This window comes from Theobroma cacao, chromosome 3, assembly GCF_053813885.1.
Source record: "Theobroma cacao isolate CCN51 chromosome 3, ASM5381388v1, whole genome shotgun sequence".
Lineage (NCBI taxonomy): Eukaryota > Viridiplantae > Streptophyta > Magnoliopsida > Malvales > Malvaceae > Theobroma > Theobroma cacao.
The window spans coordinates 35553175-35569245 of NC_142641.1; the positions used below are offsets into that span (position 1 = coordinate 35553175).

The 16071-nt window shown below is 28.9% G+C and overlaps 2 protein-coding genes and 1 non-coding gene across 5 annotated transcripts; 2 read left to right on the forward strand and 1 right to left on the reverse strand.

The window, feature by feature from the left end:
- Positions 1-407: 407 nt before the first annotated feature.
- LOC108661175 (protein FAR1-RELATED SEQUENCE 5-like) lies at positions 408-2027 on the reverse strand. Its single transcript, XM_018117087.2, has one exon. The coding sequence runs from the start codon at positions 2025-2027 to the stop codon at positions 408-410; it is 1620 nt and encodes a 539-aa protein (XP_017972576.2).
- Positions 2028-8454: 6427 nt separating this feature from the next.
- LOC148763769 (U2 spliceosomal RNA) lies at positions 8455-8650 on the forward strand. Its single transcript, XR_016025607.1, has one exon. It is a non-coding gene; the product is annotated as a U2 spliceosomal RNA (small nuclear RNA).
- Positions 8651-9591: 941 nt separating this feature from the next.
- LOC18605019 (Peptidase C78, ubiquitin fold modifier-specific peptidase 1/ 2) lies at positions 9592-15424 on the forward strand. 3 transcript variants are annotated; one of them, XM_088804938.1, is made up of 13 exons: positions 9593-9897; positions 9992-10348; positions 10959-11227; positions 11383-11470; positions 11661-11776; positions 12346-12436; positions 12985-13107; positions 13237-13284; positions 13392-13468; positions 13931-14019; positions 14294-14405; positions 14599-14701; positions 14882-15424. In XM_088804938.1, the coding sequence occupies exons 1-13, from the start codon at positions 9723-9725 to the stop codon at positions 15109-15111; spliced, it is 1878 nt and encodes a 625-aa protein (XP_088661064.1). In that variant the 5' UTR covers positions 9593-9722; the 3' UTR covers positions 15112-15424. The 3 variants fall into 3 exon arrangements, with proteins under 3 accessions (XP_088661065.1, XP_088661064.1, XP_007037839.3); XM_007037777.3 differs by having other exon boundaries at positions 9595-9897; positions 11601-11776; XM_088804939.1 differs by lacking the exon at positions 12985-13107 and having other exon boundaries at positions 9592-9897; positions 11601-11776.
- The last annotated feature ends 647 nt before the right edge of the window (positions 15425-16071 follow it).

Here is a 16071-nt window from a genome sequence, read left to right on the forward strand (position 1 = left end):
ATTTTCGTGGCTTTTTTTTCTTTTCAATTTTAGCTCCAATTTTGCCCTTAGCTTTCACTCTAGTAAGATCATGAACATGTTTTGTCAAATTAGAAATTCCATCTATATTGACTTTGCACATCTCTTCATATCGTCTTGTTAAATTAGCTATTTCACTCCTTGCTTTGTTAAATGTCTCGACGAATTGAGAAGCTACATGACATAACCTATTACAATGAGAGCTTAGAGAAGCGTACCGTAGTATTGTCTGGTACTTAGGATCAACATTATTTTCCATAACTGCAAGTGCATCATCGTTGGCATTTTCTGTCCATCTTTTCATTATGAGATTCAAAGGGATCCTATATAATTGCTCTAAAATCATCACATGAATGATATGTGGACATGGTATACCATTTATTTCAAATTTAAGACATGAGCATTTTATAATCATCTACATGAAACTCCACACGTATTCGCTCAGAAAGATCTCCATACTTCATCAAATGGTATACCCGTATAGATGGCACATCATCAATGCGACATTCATGATAAAACAATTGCTGTAGACACATTTCATCTATAAACTTTTTGAATGTTCTTCTTGTATAAACACTTGCAACATGATTTTCAATATCTTTGAAAATTTGGCTTGAAACTGGCTCTGTATGGATGGATATGTAATCTTCACCAATCTCATTATTTCGAATATTTTTAATTTCATCTTCAATTGCTCTAACAAACTCCAATAACGTCTTCCTCTCTTTTGCAACAAAAGCTATAAAAGAATTCAAACCTTCGTAACGTGATGTACTCGTAATTATTCTGAAAAAATGACCACTCAAGTGTGATTGGGCCCACATATGCTTCTTTTTATACATCTCATCTATCCATTGATGTCCTTGTAATGCAAATTTTTTTACCATCTCTTTCCATTCTCTTTCAAACTTATTAATCGTCCACCAAGATTTTATGCAAGCTTTAAAATTCTGAACGAATCCAGGTAGTGGTATGTTTGCTTGGGCATTACTAGCAAGATACCAAGAGCATAGCCTGTGTTGTACTCTAAGGAATGCCATTTTCAATGCCTTTCTCATAGCTCTATCTTCATCAATAACCACAGATATTGGCTTTTTGTTCATCATACATTCTAAAAATGTGGATAAAGCCCAAATATAGCTTTCAGCATCTTCATTTGTGAGCAATGCTAATGCAAAAATGGTGGTCATATGATGATAGTTCACATCAATGAAAACCAAAAGAGGCAAATTAAATGTGTTTTTCTTATAAGTTGTGTCAAATGCCAAAACATCACCAAAACAAGCATAATTTGATCTTGATACAGAATCAGCCCAAAATAAATTCTTCAATTTGTTATCATCATAAGTCGTGTGCGTCATGTAGAATCCACTATCTATTTCCTTTTTCACTCCAAAATATAACAACGTCACTTGAACTTCACCATCATTTACCTCAGCATGTTCTTCAGCCACCATACGATTATAAAAATCTTTATGCGTAAAACCAACATTTTGAATGCCCCTTGCTTGAGCTGCAAAAACATTCATCACTTGACATGTTTTGATACCTGCAACTTTCATAGCTTTTGCTTCACAGACATCAGCTACTTTAATATGCCTATTTGAACGAATGAAACCTATTTGAGCGAGATTTACCATATGATGATTATGTTTAAGTTCACAATGTGAAACATACCATTTTCCTGTATCTTTGTTTAGAATGACCCGAATGTTAGCCTTGCAATCTGTTCTAGATGAACTTTTAGGTTCTCGCATCCGGTTCTCTAGCTTTTTCCATTTTTCAACCCTATGTCCTTCTTTCAAACAAGCAAAATGCTTCATAACTTCAATTCCATCTTTGTTTCGCCTACAACTATCTTTACGAACACCAAAGCCTATGGCATAAGCATATGCTTTATAAAATTCATAAACATCTTCTAAATCATCAAACTCCAAACTCAGTATATCATCTTTTGAAAGTTCATGCAAATATTTTGCATCTGACAAATTATTTTTTTCACTCTCCATTCACCTACACATATTAAACATAAATAATATATAATTACAACCTTAAATACTCATGAAATATTAAATAAAAAACTTACTACATTATAATAATATTGGAGAAATAAAAAACTTACTACACTATAATAATATTGGAGGCTAAGTATAAAATTAGTATAATCAAAATTATCAATTCACAATACCAAAGTTAGTATAATTTAATGGTTTAAGGTTTAGTATATAGGGTGCTAGGTGTCGCATTTTGGGTATAAGGATTGAATATTATTATTAACAATACCTACATAAGGTGAGCGTTGTGGGGAGAGCAAAGTTGAAGAGGACTCAGCACGCACAGCAAAATAGACAATTGATAAGATAGTGGTAAGCAAACCAAACGTTAGGGTGCCAATAGAAATTGCTTTATAATGCTTGTGAAGACCATCTCCAACGTTTGGCAAAAAACTCCCTTAGTGGGGGAGAGTCATCTCTTTAATGGACTCTACAATGATATAATAGAAGTTGGCATTGGTATAGTATTTTGTTCTACAAACTATTTGATGAAGGATGGGCATACTGTTGTAAAGCTAGTACAGCAAAATTGTCTAGTTATTGAAGGTGAATATGAGAGTCCTCCACCTCCAACCTTTGGCAGAAAATTCTTTTAATGGGGGAAATTCCTTCCTTTGATGGACTTTTTTTTAGGGTTTTAATAGAAACCGTTTATTTGCTTTACTTTTAATCAATGGCTGAAATTTCACATTATAAATAGGATTGACACTATAATAAATCAAAAAATCAAAATTAAAAATGCATAACAATAAAAATAAAAACACGTGTAATTTAAAGTTGTCATTAAAATGCCTAAACGTTCGATTAAAAATCATTAACGTAAAGTAATAAAAATTTACGTAAAAACTCATAAAGGAAAAATAATTAAATTTTAAATCTTAATGTAAATATGTGAGAGTTAACATAACAAGTGAATTAAGTTTAAAAATTTTAAATTTAATGAAAAAATAAATATTTAAATATATATTCTCGGGTTGAAAGTGTTTAACGATATAAAACTTTTAACTTTTAAATTAAGAATAAGAAGGATACAAATAATTATAGTTCAAAGTTGACATGAAAAATCTTTGATGTAAAACTGTAAGAATTGATGTAAAAACTTGTAAAAGTAGAATAACTAAATTTTAAATCTTGATGTAAGTGTGTAAGAGTTAATGTAACAAGTCAATTAAGTAAAAACAATTTAAATTTAATAAAAAATAAATATTTAAATTTATATTCTCAGATTAAAAGTGTTTAAAGATGTACAAATTTTAATTTTTAAATAAAGAATAATAAGGATAAAAATAATTATAATTCAAAGTTGACATGGAAAAGCCTTCACATAAAACTGTAAGAATTGACATAAAAACTTGTAAAGGTGAAATAACTAAATTTTAAATCTTAACGTAAGTGTGTGAGAGTTAACGTAACAAGTCAATTAAGTAAAAAAAATTTCAATTTAATGAAAAATAAATATTTAAATTTAAATTTTTGAATTAAAAGTGTTTAACGATATACAAATTTTAATTTTTAAATAAAGAATAATAAGGATAAAAATAATTATAATTCAAAGTTGACATGGAAAAGTCTTGACGTAAAACTGTAAGAATTGACGTAAAAACTTGTAAAGGTGAAATAATTAAATTTTAAATCTTAACACAAGTGTGTAAAAGTTAACGTAACAAGTCAATTAAGTTAAAATAATTTAAATTTAATAAAAAATAAATATTTAAATTTATATTCTCGGATTAAAAGTGTTTAACGATGTACAAATTTTAATTTTTAAATAAAGAATAATAAAGATAAAAATAATTATTCAAAGTTGACATGAAAAAACCTTGACTTAAAACTGTAAGAATTGATATAAAAAACTTATAAATGTGAGATAACTAAATTTTAAATCTTAACGTAAGTGTGTAAAAGTTAACGTAACAAGTCAATTAAGTAAAAACAATTTAAATTTAATGAAAAGTAACTATTTAAATCCATATTCTCGGATTAAAAGTGTTTAACGATGTACAAATTTTAATTTTTAAAAAACAATAATAAGGATAAAAATAATTATAATTCAAAGTTAACATGGAAAAGTCTTGAAGTAAAATTGTAAGAATTGTCGTAAAAACTTGTAAAAGTAAAATAACTAAATTTTAAATCTTAACGTAAATGTGTGAGAGTTAACGTAACAAGTCAATTAAGTAAAAACAATCTAAATTTAATGAAAAATAAATATTTAAATTTATATTCTCAAATTAAAAATGTTTAACGATATATAAAATTTAATTTTTAAATAAAGAATAATAAGGATAAAAATAATTATAATTAAAAGTTGAAATAGAAAAACCTTGACTTAAAAACTTGTAAAAGTAGAATAACTAAATTTTAAATTTTAACGTAAGTGTGTAAGAGTTAACATAACAGCTCAATTAAGTAAAAATAATTTAAATTTAATAACAAATAAATATTTAAATTTAAATTCTCAGATTAAAATTGTTTAACGATGTACAAATTTTAATTTTTAAATAAAGAATAACAAAGATGAAAATAATTATAATTTAAAGTTGATATGAAAAAGTCTTAACGTAAAATTGTAAGAATTGACGTAAAAACTTATAAAGGTGAAATAACTAAATTTTAAATCTTAATGTAAGTGCGTAAGAGTTAACGTAACAAGTCAATTAAGTAAAAATAATTTAAATTTAATGAAAAATAAATATTTATATTTATATTCTTTGATTAAAAGTGTTTAATGATGTATGAATTTAATTTTTAAATAAGCAATAATAAAGATAAAAATAATTATAATTCAAAGTTGACATGGAAAAACGCTTGACATAAAATTTTAAGAATTGACGTAAAAACTTATAAAAGTAAAATAACTAAATTTTAAATTTTAACGTAAATGTGTGAGAGTTAACATAACAAGTCAATTAAGTAAAAACAATTTAAATATAATGAAAAGTAAATATTTAAATTTATATTCTCGGGTTAAAAGTGTTTAGCGATATACAAATTTTAATTTTTAAATAACAAATAATAAGGATAAAAATAATGATAGTTCAAAGTTAACATAAAAAAGTCTTGATATAAAATTATAAGAATTGACTTAAAAACTTGTAAAAGTGGAATAACTAAATTTTAAATCTTAACGTAACAAGTCAATTAAGTAAAAAAAATTTAAATTTAATAAAAAATAAATATTTAAATTTATATTCTCGAATTAAAAGTATTTAATAATGTACAAATTTTAATTTTTAAATAAAGAATAATAAGGATACAAATAATTATATTTCAAAGTTGACATGGAAAAGCCTTGATGTAAAACCGTAAGAATTAACATAAAAACTTGTAAAGGTGGAATAACTAAATTTGAAATCTTAACGTAAGTGTGTAAAAGTTAACGTAACAAGTCAATTAAGTAAAAATAATTTAAATTTAATAAAAAATAAATATTTAAATTTATATTCTCGGTTAAAAGTGTTTAATGATATACAAATTTTAATTTTTAAATAACTAACAATAAAGATAAAAATAATTATAGTTCAAAGTTAACATGAAAAAGTCTTAACATAAAACTATAAGAATTGACGTAAAAACTTGTAAAGGTGAAATAATTAAATTTTAAATCTTAAGATAAATGTGTAAGAGTTAACGTAACAAGTCAATTAAGCAAAAATATTTTAAATTTAATGAGAAATAAATATTTAAATTTATATTCTCAGACTTAAAGTGTTAACCATATACAAATTTTAATTTTTAAATTAAGAATAATATGGATAAAAATAATTATAGTTCAAAATTGACATAAAAAAGCATTGAGTAAAATTGCAAGAATTGATGTAAAAACTTATAAAGATGAAATAACTAAATTTTAAATCGTAACGTAAATGTGTGGGAGTTAATATAACAAGTCAATTAACTACAAAAATCTAAATTTAATAAAAAATAAATATTTAAATTTCTATTTTTTAGGGCTAAAAGTGTTTAACGATATACAAATTTTAATTTTTAAATAAATAATAAAAAGGATAAAAATAGTTATAGTTAAAAATTAACATGAAAAAGTCTTGACGTAAAACTGTAAGAATTGACATAAAACTTGTAAATGTGGAATAATTAAATTTTAAATCTTAATGTAAGTGTGTGAGAGTTCACGTAACAAGTCAATTAAATAAAAATAATTTAAATTTAATAAAAAATAAATATTTAAATTTATTTTTTCGGATTAAAGGTGTTTAATAATATACAAATTTTAATTTTTAAATAAAGAATAATAAAGATAAAAATAATTATAGTTTAAAGTTACTATTAGAAGGGTTTGTTGTAAAATTGTAAGAATTGACATAAAATCTAATGAAGATGTAAGAAACAGATTTAAAATCTTAATGTAAATGTGTAAGAGTTAACGTAAATAAATTTTATTGAATTAAATTAATAAAATATAACTTTAATATTAAAATAATAATATTTTTATAATTTATAATAAAAATAAAATAAAATTAAATGTTAAATAACTTAAAATAAACTAAATAAGTTTAAAAATTATCTACGATATTATCTTAAAATAGATAAATTTAAAAATTAAATATGTTGTTTACCTATTAACTTGTTATACAGGTTTTTATTATTTTTTTAAAATTTTATTAATTGACCTGACAGTAAGGTTAAACTTACTGTAGTGTTCACCTTTTTTATAAGATCAAAAAATATTTATATATGATGCACTGATCTATGTAGCTTTTATATACCGTCAACTTATCAAATTGTGCCACCTTATTAATAAAATAAAATAAAATTTTTTTATGAATTTAAAATTAAATATTAAAAAATTTATAATGGTCAATTAAAAAAATATATATTTTTACTTTTTTATCCTCTTGGGATTTATATTTAATGCATTGATAGTATATAGCTCCCATACACTATCAGGAAATCAAATGGCGCCACCTTACTAAAAAATAAATTTAAAACTTTTGAAAACTTAAAAATAAATATAATTATTTTTTAATAAAATAAAAATAATTTTTTTCTTTCTCCAACTCCATCTCACCCAATCTCTCATTTTTTTTCTTTAATTTGAAGAAGGGAAATTCGAACTTTATTCTTTTTTAGAAAAGATCATGCACCAAACAATAAGTCAAATACTCTGGTGCCTTTTCTTCTTCTTATTTTATAATTTCAAAACTCTAAATTCTTAATTTTGATTTTTAAAGATAATATTTATTTCAATCTTCTTCTTAGTTTATCATTTTCTATATATTGTGATTGTTTATTCAACACTCTTATTTGATTAACAAAAGAGGCTTTTTGAACATTGTTTAAACTCACATTGTGAAGACATCATTTTAAAGTTTCAATGTGATAATCTTATAGGATTCACGCTGTAAAAAAGAAAAATGAATTTTTGTTTAGCGTTGTTTTTTAGATTCATCTATTTATAGATCTAAATAGAAGTTGTGCTCGGTAGGTTTTTGTTTTGCCCTGTATAATCTCTAGTGAACTTTGAATGTCTTCTTTGAGTTCTACTAAGTCTTTGTGTGCTATTTTCCCAAAAGGCAATTATATTTCTTTTTTTCATTCAAAAGTCAGCCATTGTTGAAGAAATAAAAAATATTACTTCATTATCTATTACCATTTTTTATAGTAATTTCAAATAGAGGAGTGAAATAAATATTAAAAAATAAATTAAGAATTTAGGATTTTACTTTTCAAAAAAAAATTAGAATTTTGAATCTATTGTTGTTGAGGGAAAAAGAGGGAGAGATTGAATAAGAGAGAGTTAGAGGGATAGAAAAAAAAGTTTATCTTTTTTATTTTTATAAAAAAATTAATAATATTTATTTTTAAGTACTTTAAAATTTTGAATTTATTTTTTAATAAGGAGGCATGATACAATGTATGAAAATTATATACTGTCAATGCACCAAATATAAACTCTCTCTCAACCGTTCTTTTTCTTGTTCTCCTTTTTTCAATTTCTCTCCAATGCTTCTTCTTCGATTAAATTAGTTTTTGTAAAATTCTGTAACTTTAAGAGTAATTTTTAAATTTTTTTCTTATTCTTCAGAGATTAAGAACACAAGATTCAAATAAATAAATCTATTTAGTAGAGTTTTATTTAGTCAACAATTTTGCTTCTAAATAACAGGATTAAGCCCATAATTGTTCCTTTTCCACGGATATTAGGTTTTTTTCCCCTTTGAATGCACTCATAAAACTTCAGATTCCTATCAAAACTAAAATTCTTTTGAGGTGTTAATTTATAATAAATTTAAACCTGAGATTGTAAACTAAATCATATACTTTTTGGTATTTAAACCAAAATCATTATTCATATGATATGTTATATATAAATATTTCAATTTTGAACTAAAATCTATGTTTTCAAGATTTTAAACGAAGATCACCTTTCTCGGCCTTTTGGCTAAGATCAAGTGTAATATCTGTTTTTATCGGTTTAATATCTGATACGTTGGCCATTGGTCCACATGACATTAAATTAATTTTTTTAGGGGGAGAGCCCACCACTGTAGCTTGCTATTGGGGCTCTCAAGCGTCGCCCAAGTGTTGCACTATTACTCGGGCCTAGCGCACCCCACCAAGAAAAAAAAAATTTAAACGAAGATCAATCATTTTTTTATAGAATGTTACTAACCATTTTAAAATGGTTTCAAAATCAACATTTAAGTGAAGGTGAATTTCTCTTTGCAACATCATGATAAAGAGAGGTGGGATATGGTTTTTAGGAGAAGAATAATTTTTTGTTTAATCTTGTTATTTAGAAGCAAAAATGTTGACTTAATAAAATTTTGCTTATAAGATTTATATATTTAAATACGATTTTCTGTTTTTTTGAAAGATATGTTTCCTCAATCTTTCTGAGGGTTTCAAAAGATAAATAAAATAATCTAAAAAATGCAATTGAAGTTTTAAAACTTGGCAAAACTTAATTTTAATGAAAGAAGAAGATGAGAAAAAGATGATGGAATTGGAGAGAGATGAAAGAGAAGAAAAAGAAAGGTCGAGAAAAATAGAAAAGTGAAAATAGTTTTTTTTTTGTTTAATTAATATAAATTTTTGAATATTTAATTTTAAGTTCTCAAATTTTTTTTATTTTGTCTCATTAATGAGATGGTACATTTTTGTGAGTTTACAATGTACAAAAGCTACATACTGTCAGTACATCAAATGTTAACCCAATCTTAAAAAGAAATATTATTGATTGGAATTCCATTATAAAATCAAAAAATTTCATATACTGCATGAGTTAATAACTAATTCTACAAATATAAAGAGAAATATCAATACCATTTTAATTAGTTATTTTAAATCTTTTTTATTTCTTTTCCTTTTTCCACCAAACTTTACTATTTTTAGTATTGATTGTATTTTTCTTCCATTTTCAATTTATTTCTTCCACAAGTGAAATGTGGGAAGAAAATGAGAGAAAATAAAATTCAAAGGTGCCAAATTCCATAACGGAAAAATGGTACTTGTACCAAATTGCATTTCCAAAAAAACTCAAGGAATTTTCAATATTTCTTTGTTTGGATATTACCATGATGGAAATGGCACTAGTACCAATCTCCCTCTGAAAGATCCGGCCCAGACAAACCAACGTCAAATTCTCGCGGGTTCCAATCCGAGTCCTCATTTTGCGTAGTGTAGTCCATGGAGAAGGACAATAGAAGGATACGAGTCGAGTGCCGTAAGCTGTTGATCACCCGAAACGAATTGGATCTACAATGGCTAATCGGATCCCCATTTTTCCCTCCACTTACCATCCTCTCCACCTTCAGATGCATCCATTCCGATCCCTCTGGCCCGGATTTCCACAGGGAGTCAGGTAAACAGCAAAAAACTCTTTTTGGAAAATCTAAATCTCAAATTTAATTCAAGTTTTACGATATTTCTCCTCATTTTGATTCAAACGGGAGCAGAGGAAATCAGGGCGCTTCTCTTGAAAGGATTCGATGTAATTGGAGCGTTAATCGTTGGAAAATCCGATACCGAAAAGACAGCGGTGAGGGCTATTGAAGCTGCTCGGAAATTGAGAAAGGTTTTATCTGGAAGTACAAATTCAGTAAATGAGGAGACGATCGGAGCTGTTGCCGATCCAGATACCGGGGACATTCGTTTCTTTGTATCGGAGACTGAGGGTTCGACGAGCCTCGAGTTAGTAAATTCTGTTTCCTATGATGAGAATACTGAGAAATTTTTGTGGGAGACTGGTTGTTTGCTACGCTGCGAAATTCCGATTAAATTGCCCTTCTGTTTTCCTGTAAACAAGCCCGCTGGTAGCATCTTTTCTCTATCGGATTTATCCTTATTTAGCTCAAACGATGTTTGCATTTATTCATTTCTTGTTAGTTGCTGAAATTATTAAGTGCTACCTCTATAATAGTGAATGCAAGGTTTATATCCATGTGGATATTTTGTTGGTTGCTGAATTGTTCAGTACTGACCTGGAATTTGTTGATAACCCAGTGTTGCTGATGTTTGATAGTTGTTTCTTATGAAATGAGTAGTGCGATATGTAGAGATCATAGTAACAAGGTCTTCAGGGTCGTTGAATTTCAAGGACAATTAGAGATGATAAACTCAGAGGTTTTAGGTGGAGTTTATATTTGCTCTATACGTACATAATCATTTAGTCACTAAGATTAGAGTACAGATGTGGTTAATGAGACAACCTTTAATTTGGAAGTATATCTTGAATAGTTTAGCTTGCTGATTGTACCAAGTTGGTTGCAGATTTGGACATGAAATTCTTCATGCGTAACACATATGTGCTTGTTGGAAATCTAGCTATCCATAATTAATTTCTTTTTTTGCATTCTGTGCTGAGACTTGTTGGATTCTTTTCCTTTCTCATTTTAATGACACAAGATTCATAATGTGCTTCAGATGCGGAGAATATCTTCTTGCGTGCAGTTGAAGCAGTCATTGCTAAGTTCAAAGATCCAAATGTTGTGTATATGGTGGAGGCATCAAGTAAAGCCTCTTCAGATGTAGTTCAACCTGTCATTCTTCGTGGTGAAGAATTGGATTTTGACACAGCTCTCCCAAACATTGAGCTTTTGGATAAAGCTGTTCATAATTCTGATAAAAAACTTTTACCATGTGCACACTTTTGTTTAAAGAATAAATCTACCCCGGAGTTGTTTTCTGTAGAGGTAAAAGAAATTACCATAGGAATTATTCCATGTCATATTTTTTCAGACAGGGTTGAATTTTTTTTTTTCATTTGGTAGCTTGTTTTATACTGCATCCTCTTCATCTACTTCAGTGGCTGTTAGAATTAGTTTTTGTGAAATGTGTTTCTGCTTAGAATGCAGATATAATCCAAATAAGTGTTCTGCTTAATAGATCTGAAAAGTCTCCAAAATGCAAAGCACCTGCTGTAGAATACTTTCCAGGTATTGGCTTCAGTTTTAAGACAATTGCTACTCTTGTTTGTTAATTTCAATGAAGCCATTTTTATAATCATGGATTTCTAGTCTAGTTTTTGTCTCACTCACTAAGTGCAATTAAATTTTCTTCTATCAGCTATGGAGGAAACTAGACTTTTGATTGTGGATTTCAATCTAGAAGTACTCTGTTATGCAGTCCAGGGCATCCCATTGATGCATGCTGTTTCAAAATTGGTCATCCCTGGGTTAGTTGACCAGTTAAATTTGATGAAGAAGATGACCTTGCCAAATCTGTTAACACAACATCCGCAGGTAATTTTTAAATATAAAATTATAACAGGGTCTGTATGACTCCATATATCAGCTTCAGAAGAAGATATACATAAGGTTTTCTTTTCCCCCCGCTCCCTTGTGGTGTTCTGTGGTTTAGCCATTGCTGATAATGTGAAATTTTGGGTCATAAGCTTTCCCTTGGGGTTGTCCAATCCATCAACTTAGTTGCAGCTTTCCATATTCACCATCTTTTGTCAAGCATCCACTGATAGCCTATTTCTCTTGAGAACTTCTGTAGGACTATAATGGTTCATATTGAGCATCCTCTTTATATAATTAATTAGGGTCACTGAAATGATTTTATATTTTAGTTCCTTAAATATTTGGGCTCCGTTTGGTTGATGCTTTTGCTGTTTGTTTTTTGTATTTTTTTTTTACAAATAATGAATAGAAAGCAGAAAGCAAAAAATAAAAATGAAAAGAAAACAGGAGGCAAATAGCAAAAGCATCAACCAAACGGAGTCTTAATTATTTTTTATCCAAAAAGTCTTCATTCTTGAATTTTGATCTTGCTCTACAAATAACTTGAAACTGATTGCATTTTGCAGCTACATCCATATCACTTTAGTCTGCCTGGGATAGCACATCCAATAACTGTTGCCTACGAACTTAATTATGGGGAAACAGAAATGAAGCAAGGTACTCATAAATGTGAACTTTTGTTTCTATTGAAGTGTTCTTGAGTTGTAAGTGGGTTAGCAGCAAATTTTTGCCATATGGAAAGTAGTTATTCAAGGGATGTAAAGTTCATTAGTATCAACTAGCACATCCGCTACCTTTTCTACTCCAGTATCATGTATACAAGTAAAGGTACTGCATTCCTTGCCTTCATTGAATAATTTCCGATCTCCTAGAAAGCAGTAACTCTACAGCCAGTTTATATAGATTACCCAATAAAACCAATTTTGTCGCTTGCGGGGAAAACAATGGTTTGTTTCCATGGTGCACTTTGACAATTCAGACAAATAGAGGGCATGTCGCTGTGAATTCCTTCCCAACCTTCCTCACCAAGAGAAATCTATGCTATTGTTCTACGATTAGTAGTATTAACTTTTACTTGTAGAAAAGTCTATGCTAGTTCATATCATGGTCTGAAGTGATCTTAATAATGTATAAAAAATTTAGAGTTATGACTTAGATTCTGGACAACATCTTTGTTTCCTATAGTTGTAATTTATGTTTGGCAGTTGATATCAGAAGATCCCTACATCTAAGGTTAGGATTGCCATTTGATCGTCCTCTCATAAGAATTGCCAATGCCCTGGATTTGTCAACAAAAGACCGTTCAAGCAACAGCTCAACTAGAAAGGGTAATTTTTTAAATAAAATATGCTATAGAAATTTAGGCAGTGGCAAGGCATTTGTTTATACCTTCCTTTTCTTTCTTTATGTTTCTGCTGTGCATTAGCTTTGGCAGCTTATGTTTTTGGTAAAATCAGGTTCTTCTTTGCTTAAAGATGTACATATCGGGATCCCAAGCGGTGGGGGTTAGTGGCTATAATCTCCTTTGTTCTGTTTTAACCTTTTCTCCTCTCTTCCTCATGGTTACTTTTTTCCTGTAGAAAGAAAATGAATTTCTCAATTTTTTGTGCAGTCTCTGGAGGCAGTGTCTCTCTAGTTCAAGGTTCTTATGAGTACTATCATTATCTTCAAGATGGCTTTGATGATTCAGTATGGGACTTTCTTCTTGTTTTTGGTATCTTTTATGATTTTCTTGCATACAGTTTCAACAAGTTGCTGTTCTGATATGATCATTATGCATCTGAGTCTGTTATCTTTAGAGATCCATGCTATTAGATTGTGTTCAACATTGTATGGTATGCATATCAAGAAGTATAATTCTTAAGGCACAAGGTCACACATGGTTGTGAAAGCAGAAAGATTCTTTGTTTGATGGTCTCTAGATTTGCTAGTGTCATCAAAAAGTTGTGAAGCAGTTTTTCTGGTCAAAAGACCTGTTTCACCATCAATGAAGTTCATTCTTATCTGCCTAATCTTGCATTACTTTTGCATATTTTATTCCTCGATGCGTCTTCTTGTCTCTTACTATTCCTTGAAGATTGTTTGGATTTTGGTGATGATCATCATTTGTTCTTATGGTTCTCCAACTAATTTATCCAGTTCACTTTCTAGGGCTGGGGTTGTGCTTACCGCTCTCTGCAGACTATCATTTCATGGTTCAGACTCCAACATTATTCATCTATAGATGTTCCTTCACACAGGTATGGAAAGTGGTAGCAGGCTGAGGTTTGGGAAGCTTTCATCACTGTTTCCTTTTCATTTTCTTTCTGGTAGTTCCATATACACTTTTTGACTTTTAGCTCAACAACATCTGCCTGTTAAAATCTGTGATTGTGTTTCATAACTGATTATGGATAAGTTTGGTCTGTTACTCTTTGCTTAAAGATACCGTTGCATGAATACACCCCTTGCTTATACTTTTGAGTGCTGATGTGATATGATTCTTTTACTGATTAATATAACTCCTTTATTTAGGGAAATACAACAGTCACTTGTAGATATTGGTGACAAGGATCCTTCTTTCATTGGGTCACGTGAATGGATTGGTGCAATTGAGTTGAGCTTTGTTTTGGATAAACTTCTAGGTGTAAGTGTACTGTTTTATTTCAGAAAATTATTGTTAATTAAGAATGTTAGGATACTTCATTAACATTGAATATGCAAATGAGGCTAAATATATAGTGGAATCATGTTCAGACCTTGTTAATTGTGCTTTTGTTGATGAAGTGTAAATCTGCACTATTTTATTCATATGTTTAGAATGGTTCTATATTTAACAGGTCAGTTGCAAAGTCATAAATGTTAGGTCTGGATCTGAGCTTCCTGAAAAATGTCGAGAGCTGGCAATGCATTTTGAAAATCAAGGAACACCAATTATGATAGGTAATTAGTGAGAATACCATTTTTTAAAAATTTATTTCCATTTGCTTGAGGCTTTTCTCTGGCGAAGATGATGTTTCTTGCCGTAGTATCATCATGCCCAGCAGTCTGTACACTCACTTGCTACACTATGATTAGGATGTTGTTATCTATCAGGAAACTAACGTGGTTTTATGGATGCAGGTGGTGGTGTTCTTGCATATTCCCTTCTGGGAGTTGATTACAATGAAGCTACTGGAGACTCTGCATTTCTTATACTAGATCCCCACTATACAGGAACTGATGATCCTAAGAAAATCGTCAACGGTGGATGGTGTGGATGGAAAAAATCTATTGATAGCAAGGGAAAGAGTTTCTTTTTGCATGATAAGTTCTACAATCTTCTGCTTCCACAAAGGCCTAACATGGTTTAGTTTGGTGCTATATTAGTTTAAGCAAAGGAAGTGATTGTGAATTAGCTTTGAGATGGGTAGGTTAAAGCTCTATAACGACATGCGAAACAACCATAAATTTAGTTTCAGAGAATCGGAATGAAGTAACTACCCATGGTCGATACTTTTAAGTTTGTACGCTTAAGTTGAAATTGTGCATTGTCGATCATATGACTTTTATGTTGGATCCTTGTTCTTCATCTATGGCTTCTTGGGTTTTTAATGAGGTGATGCCTTTCTTCACTTGATTAATGACTTGAGACAGCTGAATACAACTGCAACTTGTTGGTTCTCATTGATTCTTACAGCTGATTAAACATACAGTTTCTGGTAGGCAGGTACCAGCCATAATTTCTCCAAAGTAGGTGGTCTCTCACTCACAGACATAGCTGAGAGGGCAAATCACTACTAAATTCAGGGCATGTTTGGTTCACTAGAATGGTCATTATGTTCCAGGGGTGATTGACCAGCCCAATGTTTGGTTTATTTTTGAGCCAAGGAATGCTTATTCCCAAGAATATGCATGCTTTTTGCGCCCAAAATAATTAACACCGACTTGCTTTTGGTATAAGCGAAAAAAATTTACACAATTACTCTCTCTCTCTCTCTCTCTCTCTCTCTCTAAAGCTTCACGAGAAGCTATAGATTAAAGGAAAGGAAAGAAACGAAAAAAAAAATGAAAAAGAAATCAAAATAATAATGATATGGAAGTTTTTATAATATATTATTAATATATTAAATAAAAAATACATATAATTGAAATTATTTAAGATTCAAATTTTAGAAATGCTCCAATTATCCAAGATTCAAATTTTATTAATTGGATACAAAATTCTCTTAATCTATTACAATTTTAATAATGACATATTAAATTATAATTTAATGATAACATATTACCAAAAAATAATGACTTAAAATTTTTTTTAAAAAATTTATTAAATT